Genomic DNA, 14,884 nt, shown 5'->3' with positions numbered 1-14,884 from the left:
AGTACGTGTGCTATATAACCACTCCAAGATGTGCAAGGTTAGAGAACCACAGACATCTGAAGGACATATACCCAGAGGGGCTGTAGTAGTGGATGCAGGTATGTGCGGTATGAATGCACATAATAATCAAATCAAAATCAAATCAAATGTATTTATATAGCCCTTCTTAGATCAGCTGATATCTCAAAGTGCTGTACAGAAACCCAGCCTAAAACTCCAAACAGCAAGCGATGCAGGTGTAGAATAACACACATAACCACTGACATTTTTGTGTTCCCTGTGTAGATCTGAAAGACCATGGTGTTAACCCCTCCTAGCCAACCAGGCACATCGGTGGAGCTATGACTTTATTGCTAAGTTATAACGTACCTATTTGATCATTCAGACTTGCAAGTGGTTGTCTTGGATGGGAGTCATTATATTGCATGTATTTTCACATGATGAAAGACAACCATGGTGCCTTTCCGTATCCTTACTCCCTGTGAAGAAATAGGTCCGTTGAATCAAGTCTTTGATAAAGCTATAGCTCGGTGTACATTCTTAGATAAAAGGTGCTATCTAGAACTGGGTTCTTCGAATGTTTCCATAGGATAACCATTTGAAGAACCCTTTTGGGTTCCATGTAGAGCCCATGGGTTCTACCTGTAACCAAAAATGGTTCTCCTGAGAACCAAACATGGTTCTCCTATGAGGACAGCTGACAAAACCCTTTGGAAGTGTAGTGGTATTTTGGGAAATAAACCAAAGTACACCACAAAGAAATAGCAACAACCAAAATGCTGTGTTGTACTGGGATGATGTCACGCCTTGGTCATTGTATCTTGTGTTTATGTTATATGTTTGGGTAGGCCAGGGTGTGACATGGGTTTATATGTTGTATTTCATATTAGGGTTTGTATTTATTGGGAGTGTGTATTATTAGGGGTGTGTCTAGTTAGGCTTGGCTGCCTGAGGCGATTCCTAATTGGAGTCAGCTGATTCTAGTTGTCTCGGATTGGGAACCGTATTTAGGTAGCCTGAGTGCGTGTTGTATTTCGTGGGTGATTGTACCTGTCTTAGTGTTAGTCACCAGATAGGCTGTATTAGTTTCTTTCATTTGTTGTTTTCTTCTTCCGTTATTTTCATGTACCGTATTAGCTTCATTAAAAGTCATGAGTAACCTACACGCTGCATTTCGGTCTGACTTTCTACAAACAACAGAAGAAGATCATTACAGAATCACCCACCACGATTCACAGACCGAGCAGCGTGTGAACTGGCAGGATCTGAAGGTGGACGTTATGGACAACAGAAGCAAGGATTATACGACGTGGGAAGAAATCGACAGGTGGGCGGCCGACCCAGTGCGAGTCCAGGAACCCGCCTGGGATTCCCTACAGCAATGCGAGGAGGGCTATACAAGGATGGAATCGAAAAGGAGAGCACGGCTATACAGAGCGAAAACCGTAGGTAACGGGGGAAAGCGCAGAGAGAGTGGCAGAGTCAGGAGTCAGACCTGAGCCTACTCTCCCTGTTAATTGTGAGGAGCAGCAATATGAGGACTTCTGGTCTTGGGAGATGATATTAGACGGAAAAGGACCCTGGGCGCAGCCGGGAGAATATCGCCGTCCCAAGGAGGAAATAGAAGTAGCTAAAGCGGAGAGGCGTGAGTATGAGGAGGCAGCACTGCGATGCGGTTGGAAACCGGAAAGTCACCCCCCAAAAAATTTATTGGGGGGGCTAAAAGGGAGAATAGTTATGCCAGGTAGGAAACCTGTGCATACTCCCTGTGCTCACCGTTGGGCTAGAGAGACCGGGCAGGCACCGTGTTATACTATGGAGCGCACGGTGTTTCCAGTGCGGGTGCAGAGCCAGCTGCGACTTATACCAGCCCTTCCTATTGGCCGGGCTAGAGTGGGCATCGAGCCAGGTAAGCTTGGGCAGGCTCGGTGCTCAAGACCTCCAGTGCGCCTGCACGGTCCGGTCTATCCAGAGCCACCTATACACACCAGTCCTCCGGTAGCAGCTCCCCGCACCAGGCTTCCTGTGCGTGTCCTCGCGCCAGTACCACCAGTTCCAGCACCACGCACCAGGCCTCCAGTGCGCCTCGCCTGTTCAGCGCAGCCAGTGCTTTTCTCCCCTCCTGCGCTGCCGGAGTCTCCCGCTTGTTTAGCGCAACCAGAGCTGTTCTCTTCTCCTGCGCTATCGGAGTCTCCCGCTTGTTTAGCGCAACCAGAGCTGTTCTCCTCTCCTGCGCTGCCGGAGTCTCCTGTCTGTCCAGCGCCACCAGTGCTCCCAGTCGGCCCAGCGCGTCCAGTGCGCCTCGCCTGTTCAGCGCAGCCAGAGCCTTTCTCTTCTCCTGCGCTGCCGAAGTCTCCTGTCTGCCCAGCGCCGCCAGTCGGCCCAGCGTCACCAGTCTGCCAGGATCCGCCAGAAGTGCCAGTCTACCAAGATCTTCTAGATCGGCCAGACAACCTTAATCATCCAGGTCCACCAGCCAGCCAGGATTTACCGGAGCCTACTACCTGCCTGAGCTTCCTCTCAGTACTGAGCTTCCTCTCAGTACTAGGCTCCCTCTCTGTACCGGGCTCCCTCTCAGTACCGAGCTTCCTCTCAGTACCGAGCTTCCTCTCAGTACTGAGCTTCCTCTCAGTACCGGGCTTCCCCTCAGTACCGGGCTTCCCCTCAGTACCGGGCTTCCCCTCAGTACCGGGCTTCCCCTCAGTACCGGGCTGCTTCGGTCCCAGGCTGCCCCTCTGTCCCGGGCTGCCCCTCTGTCCCGGGCTGCCCCGCTGTCCTGAGTTGCCCCTCTATCCTGAGTTGCCCCTCTATCCTGAGTTGCCCCTCTATCCTGAGTTGCCCCTCTATCCTGAGTTGCCCCTCTGTCCTGAGTTGCCCCTCTGTCCTGAGTTGCCCCTCTGTCCCGAGTTGCCCCTCTGTCCCGAGCTGCCCCTCTGTCCCGAGCTGCCCCTCTGTCCTGAGCTGCCCCTCTGTCCCGAGCTGCCCCTCTGTCCCGAGCTGCCCCTCTGTCCCGAGCTGCCCCTCGGTCCCGAGCTGCCCCTCGGTCCCGAGCTGCCCCTCGGTCCCGAGCTGCCCCTCAGTTATGTGGGGATCAGGGTGAGGACTATTAGGCCATGGTCGGCGGAGAAGGTGGATTATCCTAGGACGCGTAGGGGAGGAACTAGGACATTTATGGAGTGGGGTCCACGTCCCGAGCCAGAACCGCCACCATGGACAGACGCCCACCCGGACCCTCCCTATCCTCTTGAGGTGCGTCCCGGAGTCCGCACCTTAGGGGGGGGTTCTGTCACGCCTTGGTCATTGTATCTTGTGTTTTTGTTATATGTTTGGGTAGGCCAGGGTGTGACATGGGTTTATATGTTGTATTTCGTATTAGGGTTTGTATTAATTGGGAGTGTGTATTATTAGGGGTGTGTCTAGTTAGGCTTGGCTGCCTGAGGCGATTCCTAATTGGAGTCAGCTGATTCTAGTTGTCTCGGATTGGGAACCGTATTTAGGTAGCCTGAGTGCATGTTGTATTTCGTGGGTGATTGTACCTGTCTTAGTGTTAGTCACCAGATAGGCTGTATTAGTTTCTTTCGTTTGTTGTTTTCTTCTTCCGTTATTTTCGTGTACCGTATTAGCTTCATTAAAAGTCATGAGTAACCTACACGCTGCATTTCGGTCTGACTTTCTACAAACAACAGACGAAGATCATTACAGATGATATCTGTGTCAAGGTCTTTCCAGACAGCCACATTGTGTCATAACCGATTATGTGGCTAGAAACAAAATCCTGACATCATTTTTTTTTTTCACCATGTTGGAGACTTTTATCTCCCTCACCAACTTTAAACATCTGCTATCTGAGCAGCGAACCGATCGCTGCAGCTGTACATAGTCCATCTGTAAATAGCCCACCCAATTTACCTACCTCATCCCCATACTGTTTTTATTTATTTACTTTTTTGCTCTTTTGCACACCAGTATCTCTACCTGCACATGTTCATCTGCTCATTTATCACTCCAGTGTTAATCTGCTAAATTGTAATTATTCACTCCTATGGCCTATTTATTGCCTACCTCCTCATGCATTTTGCACACAATGTATATAGACTCTTTTTTTTCTACTGTGTTATTGACTTGTTTATTGTTTACTCCATGTGTAACTCTGTGTTGTTGTCTGTTCACACTGCTATGCTTTCTCTTGGCCAGGTTACAGTTGTAAATGAGAACTTGTTCTCAACTAGCCTACCTTGGTTAAATAAAGGTGAAATCAAAAAGGAATAAATACAATTTTGCGGCCTATAGTCATACTGTGCTGCAGCGTCACAACGGCTGAGAGGGGAGAGAAGAGCCGGGAAAAGAAAGTTGACTTTTATCAACAGGAAGTGAACAATGACAGTGTTTGGGCCTAATGAAAATAGATGGAGATGGCCTAACCCAGTATATTGTCTCTGCTCCATTAGATAAGCAGGCTACTACTGAACATAACTTGTAGATGCAGTGTCTACCTCTCTGAATAATTGCGATGAAAGCCTATTGGGCCACCTGTAATAACAATTCATGGATTTTCTTATCTGTTCATAGCCAATGTTATGTTAGGCCTATCATTTGTGCGTTGAGGATAAGATTTTCCCCCCAATTTCATTGTGTATGGCATGAATTTGCACATTGATTTGAATGCAAAACAAGTCTAGCAGGACAGATGATGCAGGCCAGTCTACCACAGATACCAATTGAAATAGGACACATTCAATAACAATTTGTGTGATCTAATTGTATCCCTGTCGATAATCATTAGGCTAAGTGAACCTGGCCTATTTAAGAAATAACGAGTTAAACAGGATGTGATGTGTGCATGTGCCATGTTATTTCTGGGCAAATCTAATAAATAAGTTATAGCCTAGGTGATTATTGTAAAGACACCATTTCTGGTGCTTTGGATGAAAAGTGCTGTTGAATAAATAGTCACTAATGTGTTCTGTATAGGATCCTAAAATTGTTTTATGAGGCTTTGGGGATGGCTGGAGAGGTGGAGAAATCGGTCGCTGTGGGTAGCGGCAGAGCGCAGGCTGGCTTCAGCAGGGGGCGGAGGGAGAGAGCTATGACAGCGCTCATCACACAACCAAGAAGTAGGACGAGTTGCATCCTAGCGCTACTGTCATTTGCAGACGGAGTACAGCTCTCGCCGCTTTTGTTCAGACATCGCGCCCCGTGCTGCTAGCTAGTCAACAATGGTTTCTATCATTTCAGACCTGGACCCACTGAAAAACTGGAACGTGTTAAGGTAAGTCCAAGTCCCGGTTTCTAGCTCGCCTTCATGAATGCATCAGAAATGATAGGAGTGAATTGTTGTGATACCCAATGTGCGGTGCTGGGAGGGACGCGGGGGGCAAAGGGTTATCACTGGTGAATGGATGCAGCGACTTATTCCGCGGACGTACCCACTTGCATTACTTTGCGATATTCTGGTATTTAGCCCCTTTTACACTTATCCAGAGTCAAACTCGTGAATACCATCTGTATGCCTCTGCGTGCAGTAGGCCAATAGAGGAAGTTAGCGGTAGTTTTGCGTGCCAATGTTAACAATGACTGGAAGTCTCCAGGTAAATTAACAATGCTACCTACAATACAGCAGCAATACTGCGCCCTCGGCAGTTTTAAATGGGGCGATGTCGGGTCCTGTTTCGGCAAAGCTCTGTTGAGAACAATGTACTGTAGCTACTTTTGGATTTATTTTCTCCTCCTCTCTTTCTGCTGTCGTGTCTGACGCATGCAAGCTGCTCATCAGCCCTTCATCTTATTAACCCTTGGTGATCTTCCCTCTCGCACCGTGGACCACAAAGTTCCTCAACAATTTCCAGTTGCCGATACCCTACTACTATGGGCACCATCATCATCCTCACCGACCGGTAGCCTAGACTATGGGCACCATCATCATCCTCACCGACCGGTAGCCTAGACTATGGGCACCATCATCATCCTCACCGACCGGTAGCCTAGACTATGGGCACCATCATCATCCTCACCGACCGGTAGCCTAGACTATGGGCACCATCATCATCCTCACCGACCGGTAGCCTAGACTATGGGCACCATCATCATCCTCACCGACCGGTAGCCTAGACTATGGGCACCATCATCATCCTCACCGACCGGTAGCCTAGACTATGGGCACCATCATCATCCTCACCGACCGGTAGCCTAGACTATGGGCACCATCATCATCCTCACCGACCGGTAGCCTAGACTATGGGCACCATCATCATCCTCACCGACCGGTAGCCTAGACTACTGTCTTTGAGAGCTGCGTTGTCACAACGCCCTGGAGTCATATAGGCTACGTATTTATTGCAAATGAAGCATTGAGGGAACATTTATTGCAAGTTTATATCCCCTTCACGTAGCTCTCTTTTGTTAATGAAAAACTGTCACTTACAGTTTAGCCTAAAACATACCTTTTTATTTTATTTTAACACAGCATGTTTAGCTTACCTAAGGAAGATGCGTTACTCTGCTCCGTCTCTGCACCCCCTGAAGGAATACACTTTTATTGCTTCAAGTTTTCACATCCCATTTTCAGAGCAATGTGTAGCCTACTTTCATTATAGTGCTTATTTTATTTCACCTTTATTTAACCAGGTAGGCAAGTTGAGAACAAGTTCTCATTTACAATTGCGACCTGGCCAAGATAAAGCAAAGCAGTTCGACAGATACAACGACACAGAGTTACACATGGAGTAAAACAAACATACAGTCAATAATACAGCATAAACAAGTCTAGATACGATGTGAGCAAATGAGGTGAGAAGGGAGGTAAAGGCAAAAAAGGCCATGGTGGCAAAGTAAATACAATATAGCAAGTAAAACACTGGAATGGTAGATTTGCAGTGGAAGAATGTGCAAAGTAGAAATAAAAATAATGGGGTGCAAAGGAGCAAAATAAATGAATAAATTAAATACAGTAGGGAAAGAGGTAGTTGTTTGGGCTAAATTAAAGGATGTTAAATTATAGAATGTTGTGAAGCTAGCTGAGAAAATAACCTACCTGCGCTCAGAGCCGATGGGAGTAAGGGTGCTGAAGGTGCTACAGCACCACCTGAAAAATCAGAATAAAAATATATTTTTCCACAAAAGTAGTGCACTGGGGCTATAAAAGTCCTGTATTAGCGACACCCCCAAACTACTTCCCACAGCTATGCCTGTACCTGTGGTCCTCTGCCCAGTACCTCTCTGTTTCCCTCCTCCAGGACTGTCTTACAGCTACAACACTATAGGTTACACCAATATATATGGCTCCGGGCTACACTAACACTCTACCCTAACACTTCATGTTACCATCTAATTGCCTACACCTGCAAAATGTGTATTAATGCATTCACTGTCATTTGACATTTTAGTCGGCATTTGTGACTTTTAAATGCTGGAATTTGAATATTGAAGACTTTTGATACTAAATAAGTCATGATAATTCCCTCGACGGACTCATCAGCAGAGATGGTCTAGTTCTGATTCTGAAATTCTATTTTCAGTTTGAGAAGCCACAGTGACGATGGAGCACGAGGCTCCAGAAATCTCATGCAGAGCTTAAAAAGTCCTCTTTTAATGCTGCTTTTTATCATTCCCTATTTAAATATCCCTTATTCCTTACTAGAAATTCCTCATCAATAAATCAGGAATAGATATATATTTTTTATCACAGGAACCCTAAAGAACATGCTCATTGCTGCTGTGACTGTGAGCCTGTGAAGATGGAATGATGTCAGTCTAGCCTTATAGTGATGGCCCTATGGAGCCTGGGGTATGAAATGGCTTGTGGCACTGACCCGCACACACCTACATTAAAAGGTGAAGATGGGGAGGATGACCCACTGTTTCTCTACGGAGGCTATTTCCTGTCTTTCCTATTCCACTGATCTGTTTGGTTAACCAGGACGCCCCTCTGGGTGATAGAGAATCTTCGTAATATGTATGCAGTTGGTACCTCTGATGAGTATATCAGGGAAAGGAATTCTTGGCCTTTCAGTCAACTTTTGCTTGTGTGAATGAAATAGTCTCTCTTTTCTAAGTGGACATACACACACACACACACACTGCGCTGGTAAGCGGAGGGCGGGCCCCGATCATTGAGGGATGTAATCTGTTGTTGAAGGACAGGATGAGAGATGAGTGGGGGAGGATGAGGAGGGAAGTGATGGAGGGGTATTTGTCTCTCTCTTTATTAAACCTCTGCTGCTTTAGATTAGCTGCAGGAGCAGCTGTCCCTCTCTCAAGACTGAGCATCTTAATAAAGACCAGCTTAGGGCTGGTCCTCCACACACACACATCCTCTTCTATCTCCCCCTTCTCTTTTTCTCTCTCGTTCTGTCTTTTCTCTTTCACTGTTAGCTTAGTGTATTATAATGAAGCAACTCTGTGCTTCCTCTCCGAGGCACAGCCGCATCTCCCTAATGAGGATCACCTCCGACAGACACACACACACACACACACACACACACACACACACACACACACACACACACACACACACACACACACACACACACACACACACACACACACACACACACACACACACACACACACACACACACACACACACACCATTAAGACACCGACAGTCCCAACCACCTCTGTCACATACAATTAGCAGCAATCCCTGTAGCGTGGTATATTTTGTGCATGGTGTTATTGTGGGGTTGGATAATATGCAGGACCGAAGAAGTACAATCTCTCCGTTATCTTGGATGTGGTGTACACTGTATTATCTTGGATGTGGTGTACACTGTATTATCTTGGATGTTGTGTACACTGTATTATCTTGGATGTTGTGTATACTGTATAATCTTGAATGCGGTGTACACTGTATTATCTTGGATGTTGTGTACACTGTATTATCTTGGATGTTTTGTAAACTGTATTATCTTGGATGTTGTGTACACTGTATTATCTTGGATGTTTTGTAAACTGTATTATCTTGGATGTTGTGTACACTGTATTATCTTGGATGTTTTGTAAACTGTATTATCTTGGATGTTGTGTACACTGTATTATCTTGGATGTTGTGTACACTGTATTATCTTGGATGTTTTGTAAACTGTATTATCTTGGATGTTGTGTACACTGTATTATCTTGGATGTTGTGTAAACTGTATTATCTTGGATGTTGTGTACACTGTATTATCTTGGATGTTGTGTAAACTGTATTATCTTGGATGTTGTGTACACTGTATTATCTTGGATGTTTTGTAAACTGTATTATCTTGGATGTTGTGTACACTGTATTATCTTGGATGTTTTGTAAACTGTATTATCTTGGATGTTGTGTACACTGTATTATCTTGGATGTTTTGTAAACTGTATTATCTTGGATGTTGTGTACACTGTATTATCTTGGATGTTGTGTACACTGTATTATCTTGGATGTTTTGTAAACTGTATTATCTTGGATGTTGTGTACACTGTATTATCTTGGATGTTGTGTAAACTGTATTATCTTGGATGTTGTGTACACTGTATTATCTTGGATGTTGTGTAAACTGTATTATCTTGGATGTTGTGTACACTGTATTATCTTGGATGTTGTGTAAACTGTATTATCTTGGATGTTGTGTACACTGTATTATCTTGGATGTTGTGTACACTGTATTATCTTGGATGTTGTGTACACTGTATTATCTTGGATGTTTTGTAAACTGTAGTATCTTGGATGTTGTGTACACTGTATTATCTTGGATGTTGTGTACACTGTATTATCTTGGATGTTGTGTAAACTGTATTATCTTGGATGTTGTGTACACTGTATTATCTTGGATGTTGTGTACACTGTATTATATTGGATGTTGTGTACACTGTATTATCTTGGATGTTTTGTAAACTGTATTATCTTGGATGTTGTGTACACTGTATTATCTTGGATGTTGTGTACACTGTATTATCTTGGATGTTTTGTAAACTGTATTATCTTGGATGTTTTGTACACTGTATTATCTTGGATGTTTTGTAAACTGTATTATCTTGGATGTTGTGTACACTGTATTATCTTGGATGTTGTGTACACTGTAGCTTCTGGTATAGTTTGTTGAGATGATTATGTGGTCTCGCATTTATATCGTTTTGCTCTCATTCCTGAGTATTCAGCATATGACCGTCCATCATGCCCACTGCACTGTACGGAACGTGGGTTCATTTGCTGTTGTCAGAGGACACATTCCTGAAGATCTAATAGGAAATACATCTAATGAAGTCGGTTTGATATGATGCATCTGATGTGTGAACGATAGGGGAGGTTGTGTGGAGGTGAGTGGTGTTGAAGGATAATAACATTTTGATATGGAAGACTGTTAGAAAACCAACATGTACTGAATGTGCCGATTTAAACCGAAACAGAGTATTATTTCTAAGGTTCTCGATCTGTGTCTTAACGATAATCTGCCTGCTGCTCCAGATGGATATGGACATCTGCACCCTCCTCTGGTCCTCTGGTCCCCTGGTCCTCTGCTCCTCTGGGTCCTCTGGTCCTCTGGTCCTCTGGTCCTCTGGTCCCCTGGTCCCCTGGTCCTCTGGTCCTCTGGTCCCCTGGTCCTCTGGTCCCCTGGTCCTCTGGTCCTCTGGCTGGACCTCAGCTTACTTCATCCTTATCTGATCAACTCCAGGGTGTGGCTGCTGCAGCCTTTCACCAGCTCCATCTGACTATCATACATTTATCACGAACACACACACATGAACACACACACACATGAACACACACACACATGAACACACACACACATGAACACACACACACATGAACACACACACACATGAACACACACACACATGAACACACACACACACACACACACACACACACACACACACACACACACACACACACACACACACACACACACACACACACACACACACACACACACACACACACACATGAACACACACACACATGAACACACACACACATGAACACACACACACATGAACACACACACACACACACACACACACACACACACACACACACACACACACACACACACACACACACACACACACACACACACACACACACACACACACACACACACACACACATGAACACACACACACAACACATGAACACACACACACACACACACACACACACACACACACACACACACACACACACACACACACACACACACACACACACACACACACACACACACACACACACACACACACACACGAACACACACACACACACACATGAACACACACACACACACACATGAACACACACACATGATCGCATCCAGACAAAAATATCCCGTATATGCACGTATGTCCGTGCATACATACATGCATGCATACGCATGTACACACAAAGCTCAGTTTATCTGTGTAACAAAGTGTTGTTGTGGGGTGTAACAAAGTGTTGTTGTGGGGTGTAACATAGTGTTGTTGTGGGGTGTAAAAAGCGTTGTTGTGGGGTGTAACAAAGCGTTGTTGTGGGGTGTAACAAAACGTTGTTGTGGGGTGTAACAAAGCGTTGCTGTGGGGTGTAACAAAGCGTTGTTGTGGGGTGTAACAAAGCGTTGTTGTGGGGTGTAACAAAGTGTTGTTGTGGGGTGTAACAAAGTGTTGTTGTGGGGTGTAAAGCCTGTCTGTTGCTCTCCTAGTCAGCCTCTCCTATTCTGAATAGCTGTTCAGTTATTCCATAATGAGAAACAGCATGCTTATTAATTCCACCTGATTACATCCAGAATTACACTTAGCACACACACACACACACACACACACACACACACACACACACACACACACACACACACACACACACACACACACACACACACACACACACACACACACACACACACACACACACACACACACACACACACACACACACACACACACACACACACACACACACACACGGAGCAATGACAAGGTAGGTCTGTTATTAGATTAGGGAGCGAGGAGAAGTCAGGTTTGTATTCTATTACAGGGCTGGTTAAATAACTGTGGGATGTAAACTCTGATGCCTGCCAATACGGGAATAATCAAAAGAGAGAGAGAGAGAGAGAGAGAGAGAGAGAGAGAGAGAGAGAGAGAGAGAGAGAGAGAGAGAGAGAGAGAGAGAGAGAGAGAGAGAGAGAGAGAGAGAGAGAGAGAGAGAGAGAGAGAGAGAGAGAGAGAGAGAGAGAGAGAGAGAGAGAGAGAGAGAGAGAGAGAGAGAGAGAGAGAGAGAGAGAGAGAGCTTTAACAATAAACAGTGTAGAAACCCTTTGGAGTGCAAGGTAAAGATCTAGGACCGGAGCCTCACTAACTTGAGATGCGCGTGTGACGCACTGCCTCTCCAAGCAGCGCTGCATAAATCATGTGTTAACGTCAATGGGAAGGAGATTTGCATGAAAAGTTGAATTACACACACACTCACTCACACATACACACACACACTCACTCACTCACACACTCACTCACTCACTCACTCACTCACTCACTCACTCACTCACTCACTCACACATACACACACACACACTCTCTCACACACACACACACAGATCTCAGGTCTGGATTATTCAGACATGATAAATCATAAACGGATGTTCATTCAATCACACAGTGAGCCCTTTGGGCCCTGGTCACAAATAGTGCACTATATTGAGAATAGGGTGCCATTTGGGGTGCAGACAATAACATCATCGATAAGCCAAAGGCTCTTTTCACCTGTGGCCAATCATGTAAATAATGTATGATCTGTCGACCACACAAGTGCCCCGGTCTGGAAACGGACGTGTATGTGGAGTGACTTTGTCACTAGGGGATTTGAGTATAGATGAAGGAGTAGGAGGGGTTGGAGGATTGGGAGGGCGGAGGGGATTGGGTTAGGGAGGGGGTCATTGGGCATTTGACCCAGTGTTAGTTTTAATTAATCCAGTTAAATGTGGATCTGACTCAGTGTGGCTTTATCCCCGAGACACAAATCTATCTATCTAATTACTGAGGCCAGTGTCTGTCTGATGCGGTTTAAATCTGCAGTGTGTGTGTGTGTCCGTAGCCTGCTAACCCCTGCAGGTCATAGGATCACACACACAGAGTCTAATCCACCCTTTGCGGTTGAACAGTGGCAGGGACAGCTGTGGTCCTGGCTTTTCATCTGCATTCCAATGGATGTGCATTGTGTGGCCAGTGTGAGTGTGACACCAGGCTGGGTAGAGACTGGGGGTGAGGCCCCTACCCTGGATCTAGTGGTTCTGGTGTGGAAGTGGACATTATATGCTCAGCATTATTCTCAGTGTTTTAAGAGAGCCTCTCTGAAACAAAACATTGACCGTAAGCCTGGGCAATACAATGACCGACAGGGTTGTTAAAGTGAAAGTGATGAATGGAGAGAGTGATGAAGCCACTCTGACCCGTGGCGTTGCAAAGGAAAGAGGTGAAGAGAAAACCAGGCAGAGTGGTAGACGGAGAGAGAGCAGGGGGGAGAGGTCGGTTGGCCTGCTCGTCTGTGATGGACTCCAGTCACCACGGCGATTCACTCTTCAGCTGGACCCCTGTCAATCAAAGCATTGTAACCCGGGGGCTGGGAGAGGGGGGTGCAGGGAGAGGGGGGTGCAGGGAGAGGGGGCGGGGGATATTGTGCCACGGCAATGATGTGAACAATACAGCGTTCAGTGTTTCTGTGTGAATGGCTCAGACGTTGGGGTGCGGGGAGAGGGGGAGAGGGGGGGGGTAGGAGAGGGGGTGTGTGGGGCGAGGGGGAGTGCGGGGAGAGGGGGAGAGGGGGTGGTAGGAGAGGGAGGGTGTGGGGAGAGGGGGAGTGCGGGGAGAGGGGGGTGGTAGGAGAGGGAGGGTGTGGGGAGAGGGGGAGTGCGGGGAGAGGGGGTGTGCGGGGGTGGTAGGAGAGGGGGTGTGTGGGGGCGGGTGGGAGTGCGGGGAGAGGGGGAGAGGGGGGGTGGTAGGAGAGGGAGGGTGTGGGGAGAGGGGGAGTGCGGGGAGAGGGGGGTGGTAGGAGAGGGGGTGTGGGGAGAGGGGGAGTGCGGGGAGAGGGGGGGGGGTGGTAGGAGGGGGTGTGTGGGGCGAGGGGGAGTGCGGGAGAGGGGGAGAGGGGTGGTGGTAAGGAGAGGGAGGGTGGGGGAGAGGGGGAGTGCGGGGAGAGGGGGGTGGTAGGAGAGGGAGGGTGTGGGGAGAGGGGGAGTGCGGGGAGAGGGGGTGCGGGGCGAGGGGGAGTGCGGGGAGAGGGGGATGAATTCTTCCACGTCAAACCCCCGAAATCAGTTGAAGATAATTACATATTTTAGCTCAGCGAGCTGGATAAAACCGTGAGAGAGACAAAGGAGGGAGAGACCGAGAGAGAGAATGTGAACAGGAGAGAAAGGGGGGAGGGGCATGACACCCATCATCTCAGAGTGTTCTGAAATTGTTTCTGTAGTTAGAAACAGAAGATTAACATTCATGCACCATTCTTTTGTTCAAATGTCATTTTAAAAATAGGCAAATCGATTGCACCCAATTTGGCCACTTTAATGTATAGGATTCACATTCTATTCAATAAATATACTACCCAACATCTGATTTATTCCAAACTTCTTCCTACCATTGAGTAAGTCAAATTCCAGTATCAGTTATCTGTCTAACAGGTGGTATTATAATAACAATATTAATCATTTATTAAACTTCTATAGAATCTCAAAGCACTTCAACAGCAACAAAACAACACACAATATACAGTGTCATGACAGGTCAACCAATCGGGGCCAAGTCTTCTCTCTGGAGATGAATAGGGTTGGTTCATGGCTTGAGGGAGGGAGCTGGGCTGAGGATGCTAGATGATGGTGATGGAGTCTGCTGGTGATCTTGTAGAGGGCAAGTCTGGGGACCAGCCTGAGTCTTATAGCTACTGGACCTCTCTTCT

The 14,884-nt window shown here is 46.7% G+C and overlaps 1 protein-coding gene across 1 annotated transcript in view; it reads left to right on the top strand.

The window, feature by feature from the left end:
* The first annotated feature begins 5,110 nt into the window (after positions 1–5,110).
* Positions 5,111–14,884, top strand: part of LOC123994553 (CUGBP Elav-like family member 2) — a 291,904-nt gene continuing 282,130 nt past the window's right edge. Inside the window, exon 1 of the mRNA XM_046297277.1 lies at positions 5,111–5,269. Within this exon, the coding sequence (XP_046153233.1) occupies positions 5,217–5,269 (53 nt within the window). The 5' untranslated portion in view covers positions 5,111–5,216. The remainder of the gene's footprint in view (positions 5,270–14,884) is intronic.

The sequence above is a fragment of the Oncorhynchus gorbuscha genome, linkage group LG14 (assembly GCF_021184085.1).
Source record: "Oncorhynchus gorbuscha isolate QuinsamMale2020 ecotype Even-year linkage group LG14, OgorEven_v1.0, whole genome shotgun sequence".
In the NCBI taxonomy this organism is placed as follows: domain Eukaryota; kingdom Metazoa; phylum Chordata; class Actinopteri; order Salmoniformes; family Salmonidae; genus Oncorhynchus; species Oncorhynchus gorbuscha.
Note: the sequence above shows the minus strand (reverse complement) of the source record. Positions and strands in the feature narration are given on the sequence as shown.